The 27,557-nt window shown below is 38.5% G+C and overlaps 1 protein-coding gene across 1 annotated transcript; it reads left to right on the top strand.

Annotated features, from left to right (window-relative positions):
* The first annotated feature begins 1,546 nt into the window (after positions 1 to 1,546).
* Positions 1,547 to 27,535, top strand: LOC110199077 (uncharacterized). The gene is made up of 2 exons (XM_020973778.2): positions 1,547 to 2,021; positions 26,747 to 27,535. Exons 1-2 carry the CDS (start codon positions 1,547 to 1,549, stop codon positions 26,821 to 26,823), a joined length of 552 nt encoding a protein of 183 aa, XP_020829437.1. The 3' UTR covers positions 26,824 to 27,535.
* The last annotated feature ends 22 nt before the right edge of the window (positions 27,536 to 27,557 follow it).

Genomic DNA, 27,557 nt, shown 5'->3' on the forward strand with positions numbered 1-27,557 from the left:
AAAAGGGAGGGGTATGGCTTATTTAGTGGATTTTAGACAAGAATCCTTTTTCTTATCATCATTCTTCACTCTTTACACGTACCTGCTCAATTCTATAAGCTTACGGGGTTAGTTTTAAAACTTATGCCGGCTTAACTCACGGTGAAGACCCCGGGCCATTCTCTGCCCTATCCTGAGTGCTAATGTGCACGTATTTATCTAACAAAGGAAGCGGAAAATGGAGAGTACAGTACAGTCTGGATTCTGCGAGATCCCACGTCCTCAGGAACCTGAAAAAGCGCATCTGAGGCGCCTCCCCATCAGAACATCGTGGAGATTCGGTTGAAAGGTCGCGGCCCCCTACAACAGGCCCCTCTGAAGCCAGCCCCGTCCACTCCCTTATTCCCCCAATCTGGAAGGGCCGCAGAAGGACTAGATTCCACCCCCCCACACACCTCCCAAACCCGCACTGCACCACCTGGGGCCTTCACGCCCTTCAAGCCAAGCGTGAACGTCAGGGCCTGGGAATCTGGGGCTTCGGGTAGCGAAGACCTGCTTGATTTTCAGGGGCCGGCGGGATCCCTGCATGGAGGAGGAGCCCGCGCCCTCCTCGCCCTCCGCCTTCTCTCCCCCGGCTCCACAGCGGCGGTCGCCGCCGCCACCCAGGAGTCTTCTCCAGAATCCCCTCCTCCCAGCGCCCCTGCGGCCCTCTTCCTGCCACGTCGCGCAGGGGCGACGAGCCAGACACTGCGGCGCTGGGCTGAGACCCTACCACCGTGGGCGCCGCGGGGCAGATAGACCTGCCCCGACCCCCGCCTCGAACGCAGTGGTTTCGCTCGCTCAAGTCGGAGCCAATAGCCGAGCAGGTTCCCAGCTCCGAGACCCAATCAGACCCCGCGACCGCCCAGACCGCGGGTAACCGAACTTCTTCGGAAGAGGGCGGAGACGCCCGAGACGCTCTCCAGGCCCACGCTCACCAGGCCCACCCCCTCCCAGCCGCAGCGGGGCGGGAGAAGCGGGAGGCACCTTCACGTCCCACTCTAGGTCGCCCTTCCCCCTCCCCGACCTACCTACCCCGCCCATGGGGCAGTCCGATAGCCTAGGCAGCAGCGTATTCTCGAGGCCGTAACTGACAGGAGCTTCACTCCAACCAGCAAATGCCATTTGTGTTTTCACACACGGCGGGAGGCGAAGCGCCCAATCAACGAGAGGAGGCGGGCCAGAAGAGCTCCTCCCGCTGCGGGAGCCATGGCAGGGTCCTGGTCTTGCTTTATCCGCTCCCTTCTGCTTCTCCCTCCCCCTCCAGCGCAGCGGACAGGCCCAGCCTTTCAGTTTCCGTTGAACGAAACAGTAAGGTTTCCACCTCCACCACCTTTGATGGCTTCACCCATCTCCCCCGTCAGCAGCCAACCCCACCCCCCTGAAGAGTTCCGCTCCCCTACCTAGCAGCTGGCTCTCTGACGAGCCGGTGCCCCCGCGCACAGCCTCTTCTGCGGGCGACCCCAGCGGCTGCTCCTGATTGGCGGCCGCACGACCAATGGGTGCGGAGCGCTGGACGTGAAGGCCAATGGAGCTGCGGGAGGGGGCGTGTCCCGGGTGCCCCTGGCGCCAGTGCCGGGGATCCCCGTGCGGTCAGTGGCGTTTCCGCTCGGGCAGCGGGCTGAGTGAGCTGCCGCCGCCGCCGCCGCCGCCGTCGCCGCCGTCGCTGCTGCCGCCGCCGCTGGGGGAGGGGCGGCCTCCGCCCGCCAGCTTTCTCACAGACTCTCGCGCAGCAGCAGCAGCAGCAGCAGCAGCAGCAGCCGCCCCGCCAGTCCGCCCACACTCCCTCCCGTATTTCCCCCCTCTCCGCCCGCGCGCCCGCCCTCGGTTCGCTCCGCCTTTCAGCCCCTACCCCCCACCCCCACCTCACAGGCTCGGGCCATCCCCGGCCAAGAAACACCGCGGCGCTGCGCTGGGCCTAGCTCGAGTCCTGCTCTCCCCGGCAGTGCCGCACACCGCAGCCCGGGCCCGGCCCGGGCCCCCCGCGCCTGGGAGGGACACAGGTAAGGGGTCTGACGAAAAGAGGCCTGCATCGCTTGGGGTCACCACCCCCTCCCCCATCCTCGGGCCTGCCCTCCTCGGGGCCCGAGGCCTGAGCCTCGCGTCGCAGGAAGCCTCGAAGGATGCTTCCCTCTCTCGCCGCCCGCCACCCCCGCAACCCTCCTTCCTGGAGCGCACCCCGGCCCTAGGATGCTTCCTGGGCCAGGTTGGGACCCTTCCCGCCCCTCCCCCCACTTCCCCTTCTGGGGAGGTCCGCGGGTCCCCCGAGCTTGCCCGGGCCTTGCTCCCCGCTGCCGGCCCCGGGGGCGCTCCCCTCCGCCCCAAGCCGGGAGCCCTTCCCTCGTCCGTGTGTCGGCTCCCATCTCCGATGGCTGCTTCCTTTCCCACAGGGAAGCCAGTGCCTCCGCCACCCCTCCCCCCGTGCACATTCCTGGACTTCCCGCGGCCTGCTCCTCGCATCTCCGAGGAGGGAGCCGAGGGCTTGGGTTTTGTAGGATTCCAGGCTGGAGCGCAGCCAGCTCGTGTCGTTTTTCCTGCCTTGGGCGTGGAGGGCCATCATTTTAGGGACGTTTTTTCTCTTCTTTTCTTATTTTTTTTAAGGCAGAATAATATGTGATTTAGGAATTCTTTTTCCCTGAGTTGTGAACGAGATGTGAAACAGGGTGGTTCGCGGTGGTGGAAGAGATCAGAATTGAAAGGGTTGTAGGATGAGACGGAAAGTTTAACTGTGGGAAACCCCTTTCTATGCTAATCTATTCTCTGGCTCCTTTGACGATCTCACTTCTCTCCGAGGGGGGGGGGGGTCTCTCTCCCGTGGGTCCTGATGCTGCAGCCAGCCCTGCTGGTCTGGGGTGGGGGTGCGTGTTTGACCTGCATTTTTGCTTTCTCATATTACTTGTGTAATGTGTTCGCTAATCACTCATTTCTTGCCTAGAGTTCCAGGCCCCCATTTGAGGTTTCCTTATATTTTAGTCCATCTCTTCCATTTTCACTTGAAATGTGTTCACAGGGCTGGGTGTCTCCCCAGCTTCTCCCTTGATTTCCTTCAGCGCTTGACTGAAACAAGTTGTTTTTAATGGCATACAATTGTGGGCAAGGTCATATTCACTCTGTGTCACTAGAGCCCCATCCTTGTTTGTTGGGTTAATGTTTCAGAAATCTTAGTCAGTTGATTGGGAACTCAGATGCCAAGTTAGGTGGTAAGTGTCTTGGTGAAAATTTTGATCCCATAAATAAATTTGTTAAATTTTGTAATGATTAATGTTTGCATCTCAGTAAAGGAAAAGTGCTATAAATGGCGATTTTTTAAAAATCGTGTGAAATTTGAGCTTTTAAGAATATAGTATGTAGTAGCAACTTCATAGGCTGATGTCTGCAGGCCTTGGAGAATCAGGAATAATAATTTTTAAATAAGGCTGTTTCAGTTTTATTTAGAAGATAGCTGCCTACCAGGTTTCTGGCCCATTATGTGATTGGAGTGTTTAAGCTTTACTCAGGCTGTCACTGTGGGCAGAAGAATGAATTATGATTTCCTTTTGTAGAACATGGTACAAGAGTGTCACTTGGGCAACAAATACACACTCAGGATGCTAACATGCTTTTAAAAATGTTGCTCTGAAAGTTTTATTCCAACACTGATTTTGTTTTTAAAAAAATCTTTTTAATTGGGCTTAGGTAAATCTTGATTTTCTAATAAAGGTCTTCTAATAATAACTAAAAGACGGAGCGTTTTGGGATGGTTTCTTTCTGAGAGTATCATTCCAGTCCGCTTGGCAAGGAGCACTGATGGGAAGGAAAGTGTATAAGGAGTGGGGGTGGGGTGAGGAGAGAAGAGGGTTGTTCCTTTGGGTTGGATCTCAGGGGTGAGTATACAAGGCAGCAGCAGCTGCTGGCTCTGGAGCTCTGGTTGCTACGTGAGAAGCTTGAGTAGTGCTGGCTGCTGTCTCCAGGGAAGGACAGCAGTGCAGCGTCCATTAATGCTGTTGGCTGCAGGGAACTGCACTTAGGAGATGGCTGGTTCTACTACTGAGAAGGAACCCTGGTTTCTTGGAGAATTTTTACTGCTAATCTGGTTTGCTTGAAAAAATCTATATAGAGAGGAAAATGAACAATTCATAACCTTCCACCCATTTATATCAGTAGTTGGAAAAATGAATTTTATTGGACTTTTCTGGTATCCATTGAGAACTATTCTAGAACACTGCTGAAAATCCCAGGTATTTTATTTATATTCTTTTTTGAGTCCCTGAGAAACCAGAATAGGGAGAATCAAGATTCTTCCTTAAAAGGGGGGCAGGGAACAATACAGAGAGAGAGAGAGAGACACACACACACACACACACACACACACACACACACAGAAGGCAGCTGCTTTTTTCTAACTACACATATTCTTTTCCTCCATTCCTTCTAGTTAATCATGTAACCACATGCTTTACTTATTGTTATGTCCTTCTTTCCCTCCATTATTTAGGCCATATTATCTTTATTGAATAAAATTTCTGCCTAATAGAATGAATACAAGTATCATGCCATACTATGAGATTTTTTTCCATTTGCAGATTATAAAATAATATGTTGCTGAACTAGACTTTGGAATGTTAAGAGGATAAACTAATAGAAATTACCAAGTGGTGATTAGTATACCAAACATCTTTTTTTTTCTTGTTGAATTATTTATACAGACTAACAAATGTAGATAAATGTTATCTGCTGGGGAGTTTTGACTCTTCATTTTCTCATTGGGTATATTTAGTCTTCTGACATTACAAAGATATAGTCCTTGAACATGATACACCTGAACCCATTTATGAAGAGATGGGGCAGACCAGAAGGAATATGCAGAAAGTGTCTGTCTAGTACTGGACACCTGAGAAGACTGCATCAGACCAACTTACACCCCTCCCCCCACAACTTCTCTTGATCAGAAAGTTTTCCATATCAGCAGAGCAGTCTGCTAAGTATGGTGGCACAATTGGATGAGAACCATACATAATGATTAGCAGATGCTGGTGGTGGTATGTTGTTTTCAAATTTGAATCCTCAGGTTAAAATTAGTGGTATTATAATCAAAAAATTTTTTTGTTTAAATTCATGTGAATAAATTTCAGTCCCACAAATATTTATGATGTATAGTGGTGACTTCAGTATTTGTGGCAGGGAACCAAGATGAATGAAAATGAGTTTTTGCTGTTCACAAATGTGAATTGTGTTTTCTGCCAGCCAGTGACCAAGCATCCAAGCAGACTAATGAAAGAGAGAACCTTTTAAAAGAATATTTTTGAATTCTTCTAGTACTTTGTACTGTACTTTTTTTAATGTAATGTAAAAGATGCCATATCAAATAAATGTGCTTTTTCACTTGTATTGGCTTGTTGTTTAAACTACACTGTAATCTAAGAGAAAAGATTTTTAGAAATGAGCATAAGAGGGTCTTTTGATCCTCACATACACATTTTACTCTTTTGAAAGTTTTTTCAAACCTACTTAGAACCCAAGTACCTTGCATCCACAATTGACAGTTAAGTATTACTTCTATGATGCTGTAACTAATCTACTCTTTTTAGAGAGATAAGTAGCCATTTATTTTTTCCTTGCCTTTTAGAAAAATACCAGAGCAATACTCATAAGTAGATACTGCTATTTCCACGTTGTCATCCAGTTTGCATTAGAAGCAATTTATGAAACATTAGGTCACAATTACAGACCATCAAAGGTCACTGGAAATATCTATGTAGAAAGATCCTGAACAGAATACATTTTTCTCATAAATTAGATTTTAAGTCTGGTGGCTCTTAGCTTAATTTGAAGCAGCTAATTTTTTAAAATAATAATTTATTTTCAGATGTTAGTAACTGAAACTTTTTTGATAGGCTCCATCCTTCTAGCTGGGATATTTTTTTACTGTCATTGAGCAGTGACTCTGAAACTTGACCCAAAAAAATGTAAACTTCATAATAAAACTTATTTTCACTTGGAATTTGATGGAAAATGAAACACGCCATTACTTGAAGATGGTTGCCCCTTTCAAATAAGTATAATCTTTGTGTTAGTTTTAAATGACATTCTTCAGTTCAGAAAATTCCATATTATGAGATAAAGTGACTTTTAAAGTTTTTAATATTGAATTCAGAATCTCTATTCTCTCTTCCCTTAAGGGAGACTCACAAAGTATAGGGGAGTTTATATTGGAGGACAGGAAAGAGAAGAAATATGTTATACTCTGGATTCTTCGGTATTGAGTCATATTATATCTATTGCCCATATACAATTTTTCCTATCACTTTGATTCATATTAAAATTATTCTGTTTGAAAATCCTGAACCAGATATAGGCTTCTGGTCACCTTTTTCCTTGTTATCATCTTTATTGAGATGTGATGCTTCAAAGAATTTTGCCCTTCAACAAACTCAGTTTTATACTTTCTCAGTGGATTTATAAGATATAATCAAGCTAAACCTCAATCTACTTTACACATGTCAGTCACTAAAGGAGTATGTAATCTCATCGTGTTCACTCAGTTTTTCCATCAGTGGTTTGGCTTGCTGAATATGTGATTGACTTAAAGAGTCAATCCACTATCTTTGGTATGAAGACAGAATCCTTTATTCTCATTGGAGAAATATAATATTTCTGTCATTGTAAGATTCTTGCGTTATTCCTCAGTTTCCCTGATACCTAAAACTAGTATTTTTGCCCAGTTTGCTCTCTCCTCCACCCTCCCAGTCAAATTCAAAGAGAGCAGGAGCCTTGGTGAAATACCTTAGCTAAAATAAATGGAATCTGTTCCTTGATCTCTTCACCACACACACTGTACCCTATCTGTTGTTTCCTATTTGCCTAAACTTCAGAGGCGCAAAATTATAAAAGACTTCTAAAGTTACCTCACAGAGTTCATTTGTAGCTGAGAGTCAAGTGTTTGATCTGCTCTGCTAACTCCTACACTCCCACCGTCATACGGGTATATCTAGCTCCTGGTTTGCTGTATTTGGAAACTGAGATAAAACAGGAAGAAGAGATTTAGACATCATGAGGGGAACCAAAGACCACTAGAGCAGGGTTTGCTGAAAGTAGAATAGGAAGATTTTTGTTTCAAACTGCCAGCTGCTGATGTCAGACTAACTCCCTTATTATGCCTCCAGTAGGCCTGTCAATATGGCCAAACAGCTAGATAAGTGCAGAGCCGGACAAAGGGCTCTTTGCGCAGCAGGGAGGCAATGCTGATGGGGGAGGGGCAGCAGGAGGAGAGGTTTTTTTCCCTGGGAGATTATTCAGCTTGGCATACAATTAAAGAAATCATTTGCAGTTTCCTACTTGAGCACTGAATTTGTGCCAACTGTGTACTATTAACCCCAAAATTGTCCTGGAGCATGTGGTAGGATGGTAAAAATTTCTGTCCGAGGAAAGAAAGAAAACTAAAGTCTGCTACAGATTGAGGTGAAGCCAAATCCTACCCTTCACTCCCGATAAATGTAACATCAGTACTGAACAGGACTGCTCCATGGCAATTCACAGCTGAATTCTTATTAGGAAATAGAAAGGAATACTGTGTCCAAATGAAACTGCTGGGAGATTTGGAGACATACAATGTCATTATTTTGATTGGGATTGGACCAGAACATGTAGACTAACTTGTTTCCCTTTGTGAAAAGGTTACATATTGTTAGGTTCCAGTTTTACTTTAAATCAGTGAACTGAACACCTTCCAACATTTCAGTGTTGGATCACGGAGAGGACCAGTTATTGTTTCATCTTCATCACCCACTTTGCTAGAGAAGATTACTCATCCATTTTTATTTATTAGGTCAGGCCCAGCCTCGTTTGACTTGTTAGGTCTCAACCCTTAATTGAAGGTAGTATAGTTGCATCCAGCTTATCAAAATACGAAGAATCATAGAGTTGGAAGAGATCTGGTCCATCACTGTGCCTTTAAGCAGAGATATACCTCAATCATTCCCAGCTTTCCTAAGATTTGTGACCTATATGGGGAGAGCTGCTTTCATCTAAAGGCTAACTGGTTTAGTCTGCTGAATAGTATCTTTAGTTTTTGGTTTGTTTTAATGTAAGGCAGTAAAGGTGTGTTTGCTTTAAGAAAACCCAAAATACAAGAAATCCAAACTTAGGTTAGGCTATTGTTTACCTTTCTAAAGGATTCTTCTTTATGCAAATTGACCAACCACAAAGTTTGTTTGAATGGTAAACTCTACTAATACATTTCTGTATATTAAATACATTTTCCCCCCAAGAACCTGGCACTTGTGTAAATTGAGACACACTTATATAAAAATTTATTTAATGTCATTAAGCTAGTTGTAAAATAAGTTGTTTGGTCTTTCTGCTTTCCAACTAAGTTTCATCAGAGTTAAATGAATGAAATTATTAATTTGGTTTACTAGCCTGGGTCTGTAGCTATCTGCAAAAAATGTGTTAAATAGAGGTATTCTTGCTTAATAGACCCAGCAGAAGATTGTCTATTAATGTCTTTTGTGATAGTGAGTAAATTGCTTATCTCAGTGTAGTGATGTTTACATTATATGTACAGGTATAGAGAAATTTGTGAATAGAGTATATTATTAATGCTAAGCATCAAAACTGATCGCATTTATATTTTTGACCTCTTTATGAAGACCTGAGGTTCTAATATTCCCAGATACTGCTGTAAGTTAAATAGCTTCTCCATTTTTTCCATCACTAAAGTGGAGTTAGCATCTTTTTTCATATAATTTTATAAAGGAAGTACAGTAAACCTTATTTATTTAACTGCAGGGATTTCAATGTAGTTTCATTCATAGTCCTTTTGCATAGATGATTACCATTAAGTACTTGCAGGATTATCTTGGAAATCATGTACTCCATTCCCTACCATCTAAATAGGATCATCCTTAAAACATTCTAGGTGGTATAGTGAATAGAGTGCTGGGCCTGGAGTCTGGAAGACTTCCTGAGTTCAAATCTGGCCTCAGCCACTAGCTGTGTGACCCTGGGCAAGTCACTTAATTTCTGTCTGCCTCAGTTTCTCTTCTGTAAAATGAGCTGGAAAAGGAAATGCAAACCACTGTAGTATCTTTGTCAGGAAAACCCCAAAAAGGGGTCACGAAGAGTCGGACACAACTGAAACTACTGAACAACTAAACCATTCAGGCTGGTCATCTCACCTGGCCTGAGCAAAATTCTACATACCTGAACAACTGGTTAGAACATCCTTCTCCTCTGGAATTATTGGAGCTATTGTTGTCTGAACCTTGCCTACAGTTTTGGAAAAGTTCTTGGCAGAGACTAGAATTTGGGGATCATCACCTAAGGGCTATAGTAACTGGAAAGACTGAGATTCCCCTCCCAACTGGATATATATCTATATAATTTTATATATATTGTGTGTGTGTGTGTGTAAAATTTTTTTTTAGCTTTCAAAGCTTCTACTAGCAATAGGAATTAATCAACAACCTTTGCAATAGGAGCAGCAGTCTAAAATTAAGGTGGCTCAATGAACTCCACCCATCTTTTCTTTTGCACTCCTACTTTCTTACTGCTGCCAATAAAAAGAAATAATAAAAGAAAAAGAAGAGGATGGGAAAATTAGAGTGGCTAGTAAACATGTTAATCGTGGTTAAATGGATGGGGGGGTGGAGGGGTGTGTGCTTGTGTCTAAAGTATTAACCCTAAAAATTTCCTGCTGTGAGATTTTATAACTTCGTGTTCTTGATGAATCCCAGAATCTTAACAGATTTGGGGCAGGATTCTTATGCAGTCAATTTTCATCAGCTGTTCACCAATTCATTATCACAATTAGATGCCAGAATGAGTATTATTAGTATTGTTATTGAAAAACTCCAATAGGCTGTAGATTATGCTTTGGATTTTAATGAGTATTTTCACTCACCTACAGTATGATTAAGCCCAAGGACTGTGGGCCTGTACTAATTTGCATAGATCCATTATACTCAGAAAAGCTTTTCTTATGCCCTTGTCTATATTTCTGTGTATTTTGTTTTAATTCAATTGAGATGAGATTAGCTAGTTACCATTATTATTTATTTGAAGGTAATTGTTCTTTTTTAAATTACTTTATTTTTAGTTTTCAACATTCACTTCCATAAGCTTTTGAGTTTTAAATTTTCTCCCCCTCCTCCCTTCCCAAGACAGTGTGCAATCTGATACAGTATATTCTTACATGCTAGGGGCTAGCTATATTAATGTACTATATACATATATGTGGAATAAATGGTGGATATTATGTCGTAAAACATTAATATTATGATCAATAATATACGAATTAGATGTGCACATTCCTATTAAACGTATTTTCACATTAGTCATGTTGTAAAGAATTAGAACCAATACAGGTAACCACAAGAAAGAAGAAACAAAACAAAAAAAGCAAATAGTATGCTTCAATCTGCATTCAGACTTCATAGTTCTTTCTCTGAATGTGAATAGCATTTTCCATCATGAGTCTTTTGGAGGTGTCTTAGATCTGAAGGTAATTATTCTTAAGCCTTTTTTCCCTCAGGTTGTCCAGTTTCATGTCCTTTGGCTCTCCTCCCTTCTCTCAGAATACCTTCTTTTCTTTTGAGTCAACTTTATTGCTCTCTTTTAACCACTATTCATTCCCTCCAGTTTCCCCATACTGTTAGGCTCGGTTTGAGTCAGAGGACTTGTAATCAGATACTGACTCTGCCAGTTAAATTAGTACTTGTATGATCTTGGGTAAATCACTTAATCTCCAGGAGACTCTGTTCCCTAATCTGGAAAAGTATGGGATTGGCCAAGATAACCTGAGAGTGGGGACACAAGAAGTTTCTTCCAGCTCTAGCTCTGTGGTCCTGCGAAACCCAGTTGAACAGCTTGTCTTCAGCAGGGTGTAGTACAAAGGTTGTTGTTATGTGCAGTCATTTCAGTCATGTCCAATTCTTTGTGACCACATTTGGGGTTTTCTTTGCAAAAGATACTGGAGTAATTTGCCATTTCTTTGTCCAGCTCATCTTACAGATGAAGAAAACTAAGGTAGACAGGGTTAAGTGAGTTGCCCAGGGTCACACAACTGGAAAGTATCTTGAGGCCATATTTGAACTTCGGAAGATGAGTCTTCCCGACTCCAGGCCTGACATTCAATCCACCCTAGCTGCCCAGTACAAAAATTATTTATTGGAAATTATGCTGTAGTTAAGAAGCTAATCTCATTTCAGCATTTAAATAATCATAATGACAGGTTCAATTATAATTTATGTCCCATAGATCTGTACTTTTGTACTTTCATTTCCCTAGATATTCTTTATTTTGTATTTAAATGGAATTGTGTTCTACACTACACTTTCTGATTCCTGTGTTTAAAAAGTCTTTCCCTCCAGTGCTGACTTGTCTTTGAGATAGTTAATATATGATATATACATATATATACATACATATATGTGATTAATTAGTAATAATCATTTAAACATTCTTAGGAACCTAGGAAGATTTTATTAACAAGAAAAAAACCTGAGAAGACCTATTAGCAGTTAAACTGGCCCTCCATTGGTATCCTCTCTAGTTTACAGCAACAATTGAGAATTGACTTTAGTTTTCTATATGGAAACCAAATAGTGGGAAATGTGCAGTCTAGATATGGTTATTTAAGTTTGTTTCTCAAGTCTAATGTTGTCAGGGTAGAATATGATGTCTGTAAATCATTTTAAGGAATATTTTTACACTGAATTGTTCTGTGGTCTCCTAAATGTTTATGGTTTGTTTGCTTCATACAATAGGAATCGTATGACTAAGGCCTAAACAAAATTTAACTGCTTAAACAAAAAGCAAATCTAAAGTAAATGTGGAAGACCCTTTTCTGTTATTTATTCTGATCCTGAGAGGACTTAGTTTTATTTTTTACAGTTAGAGCTTTTTTCTCAAAGTTGTCAGCAGAGGGGAAGTAAACTGAGGCAAATTTATAGATTCAGTGCCTATTTTAGAGCTTTGTAGAAAATATTGATGAATCCAAAGGTTTTTACTTCTGTGTACAAATTTGTATTCCAAATTAGTTCAGTTGGTGGAAAGGTGCTTACTAAATTAAAATAAATGCAATTATATTGAAATAGTTATAGAAACACTGATTTATTGAAATATCATATTAATAGTTCATGAAAACTATTGATGAATAAAAGCTCCAAGGTGAAAACATAGTTAGGGTATCACAGATAGGGGTCTGAAGTTGGCAGAACTACCTTAGTTAGACCAGGTAGGAAACAGTGCTGGTATCAAGGCTAATTTCTTATAAGGGATGTCAGCCCAGGCTGACCTGGCCCAAATGCTTTCACCCTACCCTTCCATCATTAACTCCAAGCCACTAAGACTAGAGGTATTCTAGGAGCAATGTGCAGAGGCAGACATAAAAATAAATGCATTTGAGGATCAGCTAAGAGAAAGGATTGGCTGTGCCAGATTCAGATCCCATCATGGAGAGTCGATTATTCAGTTTATAGTTTGAGAGAATCAAGGTTCTGGTTAAGTATCTGCTTTTCTCTTTAAAAATTGCTGTGGAAAAGTATGAAAATGCATGCAAAGTCAAAGCTTGTCTTTCTAAAAGACAAATAGGAGTATTAATCACTTTATGGAACGGGTGAATATAATTTCAGTAGTCAGCCTTTCTAGTTAGCAGTTTCATCATCATTTTAAAAAGGAAGAATTGGTCTTTGTAAGATATAAAATTCTGTGGCTTTGTGAAGTTCTTTACGTCTTTTTTCCTATGAAATAAAAAATGCATTCCTATTGGAAGAAAAATTCTGCCCAATTCCATTGAAAACCTTCTGTGAGAAGGAAAAAAAATAATTAATCTCCATAGCGAGTTGGGCATTTTTTGCTAAGAGTTTTTTTCTCCTCTAGCAGCTTACTTTTCATTTGTAAAATTTTCTTAACTCTGGAATCTCTTTCATAATATGAAGTTAGTGAATGCTCTTTCTGGACCCATAGATTTTATTCCATGTCTTAGATACCAACATATTTATGTAACACTTTTAAGGTTTGTCAAGTGCTCTCCTCTCAATAATCCCATAATATAGTGAAAGTATTATCTCCATTTTATAAATGAAGAAATTAAAGCTCTTAGAGGTTGTGCTTTACCTCATGATCACATAGCTAGGAAGCATTTTGTATTTCAAGCAGGATTAAATCTGTGTCTACTGATTCAAGTCAAGTACTTTCTCCATTATACCTATCCATTGGTAGCTCCAATGACTTGTCAATCAGTATGGATTTGATTTGTCACTATTCAAAAAAGTATGATTTATTCAGTTTCCCATACCAAATATTTTCTTGCTTGTCCACATGCATGTTTCATAGACCAGTAATAAAGTTTTCATTTGTAAAGGGTGACGTTTTCGGGCCATGAATTCTAATCTATTGTAATTTCAAAACCGTTTGTTTATCTCCAAAAGAAAAAAAAAGATGTTAATGTTGAAACTAAGACCTTAAATTGATATTGCTGGAGTGGCTTTGTTTTTAAAATTCCACAATAAAACTATTTCTTGAGTGGTTCACGGTAATGCTGAAAGTTATATCATTAAATCCAAGAAAGAATGATAATATGCACAACTTGTTTTCTTTCAACACTTAATTGTCTTTTTGATGGTTATAAATACTGACAAGAAAACGAGTTCTGTAAAATGTGATCTGTTGTGACTGGTTTTTAAAACTTGATTTAACAGATTATATAAATCTGTTTCTCAGTAAAAATCCAAAATGCCTTCAAAGTTTCAGTATCTTAAAAATTGTTAAATTCTAAGAAGCAAATTATATAAAATGAGTGAGTTCTCCCAATATCATTTCTATAAGTTCGTGTTCTAAGCACTCATTTTAGTTTGTGTTTTGGTCCAAATGTAGACTTTACTCCTAAAATGAAAAAAGAAATAATATGCAGCTATGTGCTGAAAAATGGCACTGCTTATAAATTGAATACATGTTTTAATCAGGTCAAATTGTCAGAAAAGAGTCATAACCTCTATTTGAAGCGATATGGCATTTTGGGCAGCTGGGTAGAGTCATAGCATGCTGGACTTGGAATTTAAACATTCTAAAGCTCTATAACCCTGGCCAAGTCATTTAGCCTTTCACAGCCTTAGTTTCCTCAACTACCAAGTAAAGATGATGATAATTGCATCTACCTTCCAGGGTTGTTATAAGGATCAAATGTGGTAAACAGCCTTGCAAACCTTTAAAGTGCTATATAAATGCTAGCTATCCTGGGCATGAATTCTTCTCCCTACATCTCTGTATTTCAGGAGGATGCACAGAAGGAGCTCAAAGTTCAGCAAACAATAAAAAGCCAGTGACTTTTTTTTATGAGAGCTTGAAGTCTAATCCTATAGCACTTTGAATTCTGCTCATTTAAACAAATGATTATTGGAATTATATCAAGAAAAGGGAAGGATGAACAAGATGAAGGTGCTTGGGTAAAACAATTGTCCTTTTTATTATTAACTGCTATAAGTTATCTTGGTCGTTTATGAAAGCCAAGCAAAATTAATTTTTTTAAACTTTGGATTTTCAAGATCCATCTATCTTTATGTTCTAAGAAAGACTGAAGTAATAAATTTCTCGTTCTCTGTCTTCGAGTCCCAGCTTCAACACTTGCTGCATATCTTTGGACAGATGATGACCTCTCTGAGCCACAGTTACCTCACCTGTAAAATGAGGTGGTTAAACTAGATCAAGTTCTCCGAATCATATGGGATTCCAGGAGGGAAAAAATTATAATGGCAGACAATCACGTCTAGCGGACCTATCTGCTTTGCTGTCTTCATTGGTTTCCTACATTATATGTGTCCAAAAATTGACTTTTTTTCTATTATTAATCATTGAATATAATATACCCAATGACATGTGGTGCACAGTGGTCTTTCTCAGAGTGGTGTATATAAAAGATGGAGTTTTAGAATCTTGTAAGTCAGTATTTTTGTACTCTTGTCCTTGGGGATGATGGAGTGGTATAAGAAAGTCTGAAAAGACAAGGAAGCAAATGTGTTAGCCAGGATTCTGACCATGAAACATGTCCTCAAACCTAGTTTTTTAATATCAGATACAGAAAAAACACAAGTATTAAACAAACATTTAGTGCCTATTATATACCAAGGTTTGAAATTTTAAAAAAAATGCATATCAAGATGTAATCTGGTGAAAAGAGTAATCCTGTATCTGGAAGGTGATATTGTTCAGGAAGAAGGAAATATCTGACCCAGGCCTTTGGGGGAAGGGGAAGACATTGCATCAGACGGAAATATGGGAGGAGACCATTCCAGGCATTGAGGAAAGCCTTCAAAAAGACAGGGAGGAAAGGGCAGAATTCAGTCTGAGAATGAATAGTCTGATGTAGCCAGAGCATAGAAAATGAAAGGAAAAAAGTTTTTGACAGTGTTAGAAAGGTACTGCACAGCCAGATTGTAGTGTTTTAAATGCCAGAATTAGTTGTTTTTATTTCCTTTGATAAGCAATTACCACTGAAAGTTTTTGAGCCAAGATATTCTCCCAGACCTTCAACCCTAGATCCTGGATTCAAGCTTGGAAGAGTAGTGGTACCATCAATAGAAATAAAGAAGTGTTGCGTGAAAGGTCAAATTTGAAGGTAAGATTATGAGTTCAGTTTAGTGATCTTAAAGCCATGGAAGACAAATGAGAAGATTGACAGGTTAATTCAAATGCATTTCTGTTTATTTCTAGTGATTTTTTTATATGTGTGTGTGATTAATAAAGCAAATTTAAAAGTAAAGTATTAGAATTTTGTGAAGATCTGAAACAACCCCAGGAAAATACTGGTTAACATAAATGAAGAAAGTAAAATCAAGACAAAACATTACAAAATGAGCTATATTATGCAGTGTTGTTTGTAAAAGTGCAAGCTTAAGGATATTTTTAAGAATAGATTTGATTCTTAAGGTCCCTTGAAACTCTGAAATTCTGTTCCAGTGGCATATAAGTATGCCACTGTATTCTGATTCTTCCCTCTCTACTTAATGATGCAATCTTTGTATTCCCAGATTGATTTTGTAAAATCAGAGTGTCTATAATATGTCATCTAGGTATTGGGAAAGTGTACCATTTAGGACCACCTGAAGATTCCAACCCAAGATGTGTTCAAATTTTCTCTTTCATTGAATTTTATGGAAATAGCAATGAGAAAATGGGTCCCTCTTTTGTCCCTATAACTACAGTATATACTGTATTTTTGTATGAGATTTGCGTCTTTAGCCCTACTCTGCGTGACTTCTCCTCATAGATTACCAATATCTTTAATTAGATTCCCTTTGTACTTTTCCTTTGCCATTTTAAAGACTGATATGAATTGAGAGTTATAAAGGAGTTTATTTGTGAAAGGAAGCAAAAAGGTTAAGTAAGTCCTTATCTGTCTCTAGATAAGAGTTGTAAATATAGGCTTTTTGGATAGAAAGAGGAATTACAGATCCACCCCACCTTACTCTTCAGCAATTCTTCTGCTATTAAAAGACCCTTAAAAGTGATGAGTCACAAATATTACCCTCCACCATTCCCAAACAATTGAGCCCAGAAAAATTAGTATATAGTGACACCGTAGGGTTAACTACTCTGTTAAACTACCCAAGAGGAAGAATTGACTGGAATTACTTGATCCAAAGCCCTGTTTTTCTCAATGAAAGGGACATGGTCTAGAAATTCAGTTTTGGTTATGAGAATTTAAGTATTTTTCCTATTTAGGGAAAAATAGGACGAACACGTAAGTAGTGGAACTAAGCTCCTGAAAACTAGTGCCTGAGGTACTTTGCTGTTCTAGTAATCCCTTAATAAACTCACAAATGTTCAAGACTGCTTGATAAGTTAAAGAGTTGGGTTTTTCCCCCAAAAGAAAATAACTTATGAAAATTATAAAAGTCAGTGATGGGATATCTCAAAGTTGCCAAATGGCCCAAAGTAATTCTCACTTTTTACAAAAGTAATGGAAAAAAACAGTAACTCTTACAATTAAATATTGTTTGCTGCCATTATTATTATGTAATATTTCTAACTTTTTATATGTAAAGATTTTTGAATATGTCCTGGATTGATGGCACAAAAAGCAAAAACAATTTATAAATCTCCACATAAGAGATTAAAATGGAAAGTTCCTTCTTTGAGTGGCCTACTAAAGCTTCCAAAGAACAGAGTTAGTGACGATGGAGTCTTTAATGATTCTGTTTCAGCTTGGAAAGGGGAGTTTTGTGGAATCTATATGGTTCATGTCATTTAACATTGCTGTCTGTCACTTGGATAAAGACATGAATAGGATTCTTGTCAAATTTACAGATGTCACAGAGCTGTGAGAGATTGCTAACATTGGATGAAAGTATCCACTGGCTACAACATTGGGCCTAATCTCATAAAATGAAATTTATGAGGAAGAAATGTAAAGTCTTACCCTTGGGTTCCAAAAACCAACTTTGTGAGTTCAAGACAATTAGAAAGGTTAGCAACAGGTTGTGGAGGGCCTTGAGTGCCAGAGGAATTTGAACTTTACTCGGGGTATAATAATGAGCCACTGGAGATTTTAAAGAACAGGTTTCACCTGACCAGATCCATGTATAAGAAAAATTATTCTGGTAACAATAATAGCAGACATTGAAAAAGTTGTTAGGTTCAGCTTCTAGTCTGGAAAAATTGATGACAGTTTTTGATTTGGTACAGTCAGGAAAAAGAACACTTCATCTTAGATTGTTTAAGAAACCAGAATTATTTATGTCAATCTGTTTTTTTTCCCTGTGCTACTACCGCCATTGAAGGTATTGAAAGTGGTGATTTGGCATAGGGGACATCATACTTGTCATGAACTCATTATATCCCCCTGAAGTTGTTCTTTTCTTTCATACTTAGATTTACAGCTCATCTATTTCCAAGTTCTACTAAGTTGTTACCCAGTTTAATTACAGAGTTTGCACAAATGTTAACACTGCCCAGACTGAATTAATGGATATACATTAGCTTTGTATTAGAGGATCCTGCTTAGGTATTTCAGTGATTAATGGTCATTCCCTTTGGTAGTTTGCAAAGGTTTACTCTTGGACCTGGGTGTTATTAATGATATAGTAGACTAAAAGGAATCTTTATGAGTTCATCAATTATATCTGAGGGATAATTCAGTTCAAGATTTTATTTAGTGCCTACTGTATGCCACACACTTTTCTAAGCACAGGGCTCAACAGGCCATGGTCTGGGAGCCACCACCTGTTTTTGTATAGCCTCTGAGCTAAGAATTCTTTTTTACATTTTAAAATACAGTTTAACATTGTAAAAACCATCCTTAGCTTGTGAGCCATGTAAAAACAGGCAGCAGTTGCATTTGTTCCACAGGGATTAGTTTGCCAGCCTAGCTTATACAAAAAACGGGTACCACCATCAAGGAACCTATATTCTGTTGGCAGGGAAGCAACGTGACCACATGAATAAATATATCTACAAAGCAATTACAAGATTTGGAAGGCTAATTTGTAGAGCAGTTTGTTAACAATAAAAGTTTTTCCAGAGAAAACAGTGGAAGAGAGAGAAAGGAATAACAAATAAGTCTGTCATAGACGGAAGTTAAGAAGGTTAATTAGTCAGGGTGGGAGGTGAATGGATAGTATAGAGCTATATGAGGCTAGGAAAAAGGGATTCAAATTCAGGATGTCCTTGATAAATAGGAACATTCAGATATGGTAGGAGTCCATATAATGTATTCTTTGGACAGAAAAACACAGTTGCAAAATGAACTACAATCCAGAGGTCATAGTACATGACTCTGATGTTTTCATTTTTTAAAAATCTTCTTCATTTCCAAATATTCCCTTCCCACACACCCAGAAAGCTATCCCTTATTATGAGGGGGGAGAAGCAATTTAGCAAAATTAATAAACATATTAACTGTATCAACAGTATATGCTGTGCTATTCCATAACCACAGTCCCTCACCTCTGCATAGAAGGGAGAGAAGTATTTTCGTTTTCTTATCTCTTAAGAGCCAAGCTTGGTTATAATTACACTGAGTTAGGGGTTGAGTTAGACTTTAGATTATTTTAGTTGTAACATACAGGATTGTTTTGGTAATGCTTCACTTTATATAAGTTAATAAAAGTTCCCATATTTCTCTGAATTTGTTTTCATCTTTGCTTTTGACTCAGTGATAATCTATTGCATTCACATACCACTTTGTTTATTATTACCCAGTTGATGGGTACCTTTGTTTCAGTTATTTTAACACCAGAAGGACTTGATCCATCAATTGACTAAAAAATTAAAAAAATTTTTTTAATTTTACTATTAATTCACTATAATTTTTCCTGTTTAAACACACTTGAAATACAGATAATTACAAGCAGCTATTGTACTTTTTAATTTGAAATTAAAATGTTCATCCTATATTTTCTTTGTGTTATGAGCTTTTAAAAATGCGCTATGTCAACTGACCCAAATTGGTCCTTCAAAGTATTTTAAAATTCTCGTTCTTCTAGTGTAAAATGCCAGTTTGCATACTTTGATCATTTTTATTCTTTAAGTTTCTAAGTTCATAATGTGGACCTCAAATAATGGTGTGCTAGAGCTGACCAATAAAAAATAAAATGGAATTACCACTTCGGTTTTTGCCAAATGTTATTCACTCAAAATGGTATTAAGCTTGTCTTTTGTTTTATTTACAATAGCACTGGGGTTTAAGAAGACCTCAAAGGAACAATCTGCTACAGTGTATTTTTTTCTTCATTCATAAGGCAAAAAAAATAATAGGATGAAAATTTTTATTTCAGACTAAAATGTTATATCTGCTTGTGATTATTTGTATTTAAAGTACATTTACACACAAAGACGTTGAAATAAAATTATTTTTTAAATTACATTAGCTGGAGCAGCTAGGTAGCATATCAAAACATCTCTGGAGTCAGGAGGATCCGAGTTCAAATTTGGCCTCAGACAGTTAATTGTTGGGGGACCCTGGGCAAATCACTTAACCCCGATTGCCTCCTCCAAAAAAAATTGCATTAGTTGAATCGCCTGATCCTTTCAGAGTTAAGAGGAATTATGTAGTGAATGATCGTGTTTGCATAAAAATTAGAAAATTTGTGCTATTTTTTTATTTTTGTTCATTTGTTCACTAACTGTAAAATACATACTTTCATCAGTGTATTGACACATATATTTTAATGAAAAGAGTAATAAACTAGGAGTCAGAATACCTGAGTTCTAGTCTCACTTTTGCCATGAACTAATTAAGTCACTTTACATGTCTTGACCTCAGTTTCCTCATGATGTTGGATATTGGACTGCAGATGATCTCTAAGAATTAAAGATGCAAAAATTTTGCCCAGGCCGAAACGTTAATTATGTCTTAACTCATGGACCTGGCTGGTGCTTAAGCACCTATATTAAAGCACATATAGCTATTTTTGACACAATTTTGTTGACATTTTGCATATGCTAATATATAATTGTAGTACTAGGAATGATTTACTTAATTAGTATAAATCGCTATTTGGGAGAATAGGTAAGATTTCTTGGCAAATAAGTGTCTACTTAGTTTTTAAAACTTTGCAAAGAAGATTTTCAGTAAAATATTTTTAGTATCTAACGGCCCCTATTTCCCTCCTAGTTCCTGGACATTATCCCTTATTACTGAGTTTCTTTGCTACAATCAAAGCCCTATTCTTCTGAGATCTCAATAGAGAGGAAAGCAGTTGATCACCATGTAAGGAGAAATTAGTTAAGTCATTACCTTACAGTTGTCATTTGTGATATTTATTTCTGTTTGATCTGTAGATATATTCAGAATAAAGGGAAGGAAATATGAGTTAGATTAGTTTCTAAAGATTTTATGGAGAAAGTAAGTCTTGACACTAGGTTGGAAGAAAGTAGGATTGGGAATGGTTAGAGATAGGGATAGGAGGAGCAAAGGCCAGGAAGAAGGAAGTAGTGAGAGATATGGATAGTTTAGTTAAGGAGAGAACTATGATAGCATGAAGTTTGGATTTATCTGGTATTCTTTAGGGCTGCTAGAATCTGGAAGACTTCCTGAGTTCAAATCTGGCCTCAGACACTTTGTAGCTGTGTGACTCTGGGCAAGTCATCTAATCTTGTTTGTCTCAGTCTCCTCATCTGTAAAATGACCTGGAGAAGGAAATGGCAAACCATTCCAATATCTTTGCTGAGAAAACCCAAAAAGGGTCATGAAGAGTCAGATACTGCTGAAAAACAACTAAACTACTGTTTATGGCTTCAAGCAGGAAGCAGAATTCAAAATAGACTGGAGAGTCCAAAATCTGGAAAGGGGGAGAGTTAGGAACTTGGAATAGAAATAGAAGGTTATAGATTTAGAATGGGAAAGGGCCTTCCTGTGTTTGTAGAAAGAATGGAGGGGGAATAATACAGGAGATAAATCAAAGGAAGAATTGACAGGAATTGTCTTTGTCTATATATTGATATGTAAGTTCATGACTGACTGGGTGCTTCAGTGTCCACAAAGCAAAAAATAAAATATCTGATAGGAAATGCGCAAATTTAGGCTATGCTGGTTGGTTTGTCAGAGCAGTGAATATGGCATAGATTAACTCAGTGATTCCATCCTTATCCCTTAGTAAACAACACTGCACACGTAATAGGAACATGTATGTGTAAAACGGAATTGAAAAATTGAGCTGGGAAGTAGTACAGACAAGCCTTTTATGGATTTTGGTTTAATGAAGTTGTTTCTTTGTCCCCAAGTAACTGAAGGTAAGATGTCATTTTAGATTCTTCTAAGGCAGAGCTGCTCCAACAGTGCTTACAAAACATGTTTGGAATTGAAATTCCAAGTTTTTCAGATAATTTACCTACAGTTTTCATCTAGAATCTTTAAGCAGCCAACTGATTATAGGTGGATAACATAATTTGTTTTGTGGTGTGTTTTTCTTCCACTTCAGAAAGAGAAAATTTAGGATTTGGTACATACTAGTTTAATTAAAGGAATGTAGTAAAAGAAAAACAATTCTCCTGGGACAGCTGGGGAAAAGGCTTTGGTTATAGAATGTTGCTTTTGTCCGCTTTATTTTGCAGACTCCAGACTGCAGAGGTTAAAAAAGCTGTTTGTATCTAGCTAGCCTGTGAGATTTCCCCCCCCCCCAATAACAAGAGAATCAGTGGTCTTGAAAGGATGATACAGAGTCAATAGAAATTATGAAGTGGAGATTATTAGAATTATTTTGAAGTTGAATATTGGGAGAAACTTCTTAAGCTTTGCAATGTTGTGCCTGAGGGAGTCTGGAAATAGAAGACATGGTAGACTCACTTATCAACCTAAAGACTTAGAGGGAAAGTTAGCTTTCTTTCTCAAAAGTGTTGAAGCATTCATTGTTCAATGTGTCAATCTGGTAAATTTTGAATTCCTTTTCTGCTCCTGCAGAGAGATCCTTGCTTGGTCTGTCAGGTGAGGTAGAATCTCTGTAGTCAGCTTATTGATTTGTGTTCTTACTATTGTGTATATTATAAGCCGTCTCTTGACTTCACAAAATTCCCAGTAAAATCTTTTCAGGGGATTAAGAAAGGAGTCTGTGCTGCATTATTGGTAATGTATGTGTTTCCTGAGAATTTAACTTAAGAATATTAAAGTGTAGTTTTATCTTTGTTGTTGGGGGGGAGGAACAGCAAATGCACCAGTTTTGCACCATTTTTATATGTATTTGTTTATAGACACATTTGGAATATACAAACCCCCTTAGAAATAAAACTGTAAGTAGGAGGGAAATTCCCTTTAATATGGCAAGAATTAATCTTTCTCTCTTGTTTCTTATTCCTTAACACATAGCATTGTAAATGTTGACAGTGGTGGTGTTCAATAAATATTTGTTGACTAAGGAAGCAAAAAATCAAGAAAGATATTTGCTTGTGGCGTAGTAACTTTAGTGAGGGGAGAGGGGGCTTGACGATGAATTTTGATTTGGAGCTGTAGTTGTTAAAAAAAAAAGTATATTTGAAAATCTAGTAGTTTCTTGTTAGATTTGAAGACATGCTCAACGAGTGTTCATCTGTTAAATCCCTCAGAACCCACTTCCATGGGACAAAAGTGACAGGAAGAAAATGAAGGTGTGGGCAACTAAAAGTGGGAAGGCACTAGGGGTTTTGTTACCTGTGTAGTTGCATAGCATAATCAGTAGGAGGTTACCCCATATATTGGGCCTTATTTGAGTTGGAAGGTCAGAGGCTGAGGTAGAATGATTATCTTGGTAGGATTGATGTCGTTTTATTAAATAAATAAAAATATAAATTCCTCAAGGTTGTTGTTACCTGAATGTAATGTAATCAAAATTACTCATTTCCAAACAAATATTCAGGGATCAGGGATAATGAATGGTTTGTCTTATGGGTTAGTAGCCAACATACTTATTTTCAAAGGATTTTAGATAAAATGTTTTTTCACCTTCCTGTCAACATTGTTTAGGGATTTTTCTAATCCATTTTATAAATTATCTATGACTTTTTTTTTTCTTCATTACCTGTGTGTTTTGACATTTAGGTTTGTTTCTGATAAAAACCTTTCTTGGGAAAGGTGAAAGTAACTAAACTAAAATTAGACTTTTTTTTTTAAGCTGAAATTATTCCAACTATTCTTGGACAGCTTAGAAGCTTTTTTTTTAACTTCATTTTACTAAGCTTATTGTGCCAAATTTGGGTAGCCACTGGAGAGAGAGTGAGATGCAGACAAGGCAGTAGAGAGAGATAAGTTAGTGGAGACAGAGAAATGAGGTAGGGAATGGGGAAAAGAAGTATGAGCAAAGCTTCCAGACTATGGCTGCAAGTCACTTAAATTTACTCAGTTCTTTCCACCCAGCCCATTTTAACACTAGAAGGACCAGGCACATAAATTGACACAAAAATTTTATTATGATTTTACTTAGAAATAAAACTTTTCATTCTGTTTCTTTGTTTGCTTTATGAATTAAAAAAAAAAAGCACTGCCTATCACAGCTTGATACTTCAAGATACAATATTCTGATCCTTTTAGTGTTTAGTCTGTCTTTTTCCCCACTACTGAGAACTAGGCTCTGATTGGTGAGTTTTCATGTTGTCTTACATAGTCCGGGGTCCCCCATGCTATTTCTCAGCCATCACCAAAACATTGCCACTTTGAAGGTACCTTCTGCCATGTACAATACCTTCTACCCCCTTCTGACTCTTGCTTCTGTGTATGTGTTTTCTTTCCCGGTTAGAATGTCAGCTTCTTGAGGTCTTTCCTGTTTGTGTTTGTGTTTCTGGTGCTTAACACAGTGACTAACACATTTCATTTTATTGATTTTACTTCTACTCATACTTACTTTCCCCTTTTGCCTTAGATCCATTCTGACACACCTCATCTAAGCTTGTTACTAAACTTTCCCTGGTGTCAGGTAATGCTGATCTTTCCGTGTTCTCCTTGAAAGTCTCTCTCATTTTCTAGAATCCATCTCCTCTATTCTGCTATCCTTTGTTTCTTAAAAAAAAAATTATCATATGTTCCTAAAGTAACCTATTACCTAGCACCTAGTTTCCCTTCTTCTGTTGTTTTTTCTTGATTTTCCCATATCCTTGTCCCCATCTTGTCGCCTCTTTCTACCTCTTTTCACTATCAGGTCAAAGACTACTATAAAATTCAGAGTGAGGAAGAAAGATATTAAAAACAACATTTATAATCTTTTGGCAGGTGATAAAGAGAGTTACCTTTCTTGACCATGCTTAAAGGACCAAGAGCTATCTAAATCCTATTTACATTAATACTAGTCTTCCTACCATAGCAGAAACATGGCACTGTTCCAAGAATACTCTTTGAATAGCGTGTACCTTCTGTGAGCTTCCCATCTTAGAATCAGATAACTAAAGTATTTACATGAGACAGAATTGGGTTTTCCAGCTCAGTCTTGATTCCATAAAAGTAGGAGACCAAAGCAATTAGGAATACCAACTGTGTGCAAAGCATAGTACTAGTTGTTGAATATTAAGAAAGAATTTAAAACAACAAATCCCTTTCCCCATAGAATTTTCTAGGGGATAAGAAAAGCCAGAGATTCATTCAAAAAATATTTGAGGTGCCTACTGTGTGCCAGGCAGTGCCCTAGGTGGGGGACACAGAGATAAAATTGAAATTTCCAGCTCTGCCATCAAGCTTATTTTTTATTGGGGGGAAACAACATGTGTATGTAAAATCAAATAAAAATACAGTGTCCTAAGACTTTTTGGGACACTGTATATACAAAATAATTTTTGGACAGAGGAGCCCTAGCCAATGGGGATTAGGTGAACTATTAGATAACTTTCCTGTAAAAGGTGGCACTTGAGCCAAATTTTGAGAAGTAGGGATTCTATAGGATAACTGTAATGCACAATAGTGTATAACTGAACTAGAGAAATGTAAAACAGTGCTGTTAAGCTTCTTGGAAATTGTGATGAAGGAGGTTGCATTTGAGTTGAACATTAAAGGCTAGGTAAAAATTCAGCAAGTTAAAATTTCAGGGATAGGGATAGGGAATTCCTGGCATGGAGGTCGGAAAATAAAACTTGTTCCAGGGCCAGAGAGTAAGGAATAGTTTAACTAGATACTATAGAGTACATCTAGGGAATAGAAAAGCAGAGTTACTACAAATGGTAAAAAACCTCCAATGACAGGCAACATCAAAAAATTTGCATTTAGAAGTAGAGATAAATGTATAGTGCTAACAGTATATATGTTTCTTTTCATACATTTAATGCATTTTTAAAATATGTGTGATGTGAAAATCATAAGGGCAGAGTAATCTGCCCAAATATTTTTGTGTAATGTTTCCTTCACTCCATCAGCTCATCATATTTTACATAGTCAAGCAAAAGGGGGGAAATTAAGTATAGATGAGTGTTTTGCTAACATATATTCAATCTAAATGAATAGTAAAATCTTCATTAGCACAAGTTGCTCTGTAGGTTCTGGTTAAATGAGTTACCTGGAATCCCCTTTTTGTTTCAAACCTCATTCTGAAAACCTTTCTGAAATGTACCCTTTTTCGGTCTGTATTAAGAGGACTATAATTACCTTATTTTTTTAAATTTTGTGGCATTCCAGTGTCATATTCAAAATCAGATCTCATTGTTCAGTTTTTTAAGTATAAAGGCATGGATATTGGGCTAAACGTATACTTATTTCTCCAAGATGAATGAATTTGAGTGAGATTGTTTATTTTGGCTTTGAGATATTAGAAGGCAGCCATGCATTTCAGAGGATCCCATAGTACAAAAAGAAAGGCAACTGCTTCCTTCCTCCTCCTCCTCTCTTTTTAATAGGAGTGAGGAAGGTAAGTGAACATGAGAGAATAAATGCTTCACTCAGTTCTTTTTCTATTTTCATAAAGTTAAATATATTCTCTCTGTACTGGTTATTTTTTCTTATTTTAAAAGAGAATAAATCAAGATCTATAAGGTTCCCAGATTAAGATTTTTTTTTTCTGAGAGTTTCAGAAATATGTGTCTCAACTTGGATGATATTTTGGGATAGATAGAATTAAAAGGGAGGGTGTAAAGTGGTGACCCAAAGCTGTTGTGGGAGCTTATGTCTCTGTCTAGAATGCATGTACGCAGCTATGCGAGCTAATATGTATTTTGTTCTTTCTTAAAGGAGAATGGAGTTGATAGATATTTGGAGCTATGGGGGCATATGTATTACATTTTGAAGTGGTTTATGGAGAGAGTTGATCAGAGATAGCTCCTTGGCTGAGTTGCTGTCTGCATAGGCTGTTAACAATTGTTTCTCTGGCAGCAGATCTTGTTCATCAGGATTGCATCATCTCTGGGAGAATGGCCAAGGTCCGCAGCCCCGGTACAAAGACAGTCTGAAGCAGATGAGGCCTGTTCTTTTTCTGAAGCGGCTCTCCTCTTCCTGCCAGTCCTCTTCACAGCATTACTGAAGCACAGTTGTTCTGAATTTCTTTCATTGGATTGGCTCTTCACTGGACTCTGTCTCCCAGCTGCTTCCGGCTCACCTGGCTGATGCAATTTCTTTCTCTGAAATCTCTATTGGAATTGCTCTTATAATACTTTTTGTTTATTTTCTCTGGGAGTGGCCAGAAAGATCATGAGTTTTGTACATTCAGTAAGTCATGTCAGAATGACAGTAGCAGAGGCTGTTAGCCAATAAGGAAGAATCCTGTTCTAAAGGACAGGGGCAACTATCAACATTTTCTGGCCTGTTCTTTATAACTGCCTTCCCCAGTATGATGACTCCTCGAGAGTGTTCAGTCCTAAGAGATGTGCTGGTTCTACAGCCGGATCAGACAACTGCCTGTGGCTCCATGTGGATTCTGATGGATTCTTCTGGGAATAGTGATGCTGATGAGAAGTTCAGATTCTGCTACAGTCATGTTACCCTTACTATATACATGTACACTCCCTTTCTCTCCTTTTCTCTGTCCTTTATTCTTCTTTTATTGCTTATCACACATAATGGATACTATTCTCTCTGGTAATTTTCATTTTTCTGCTTCAGTACATTACTTCTCTTGCACCTATTCTACCTATAACCATCAAAATAAATGTTTTAGCCTTTGTATTTTGAGATTTTGACACCATTC

Source organism: Phascolarctos cinereus, unplaced genomic scaffold (genome assembly GCF_003287225.1).
Source record: "Phascolarctos cinereus isolate Bilbo 61053 unplaced genomic scaffold, phaCin_HiC Scaffold_4;HRSCAF=312, whole genome shotgun sequence".
In the NCBI taxonomy this organism is placed as follows: domain Eukaryota; kingdom Metazoa; phylum Chordata; class Mammalia; order Diprotodontia; family Phascolarctidae; genus Phascolarctos; species Phascolarctos cinereus.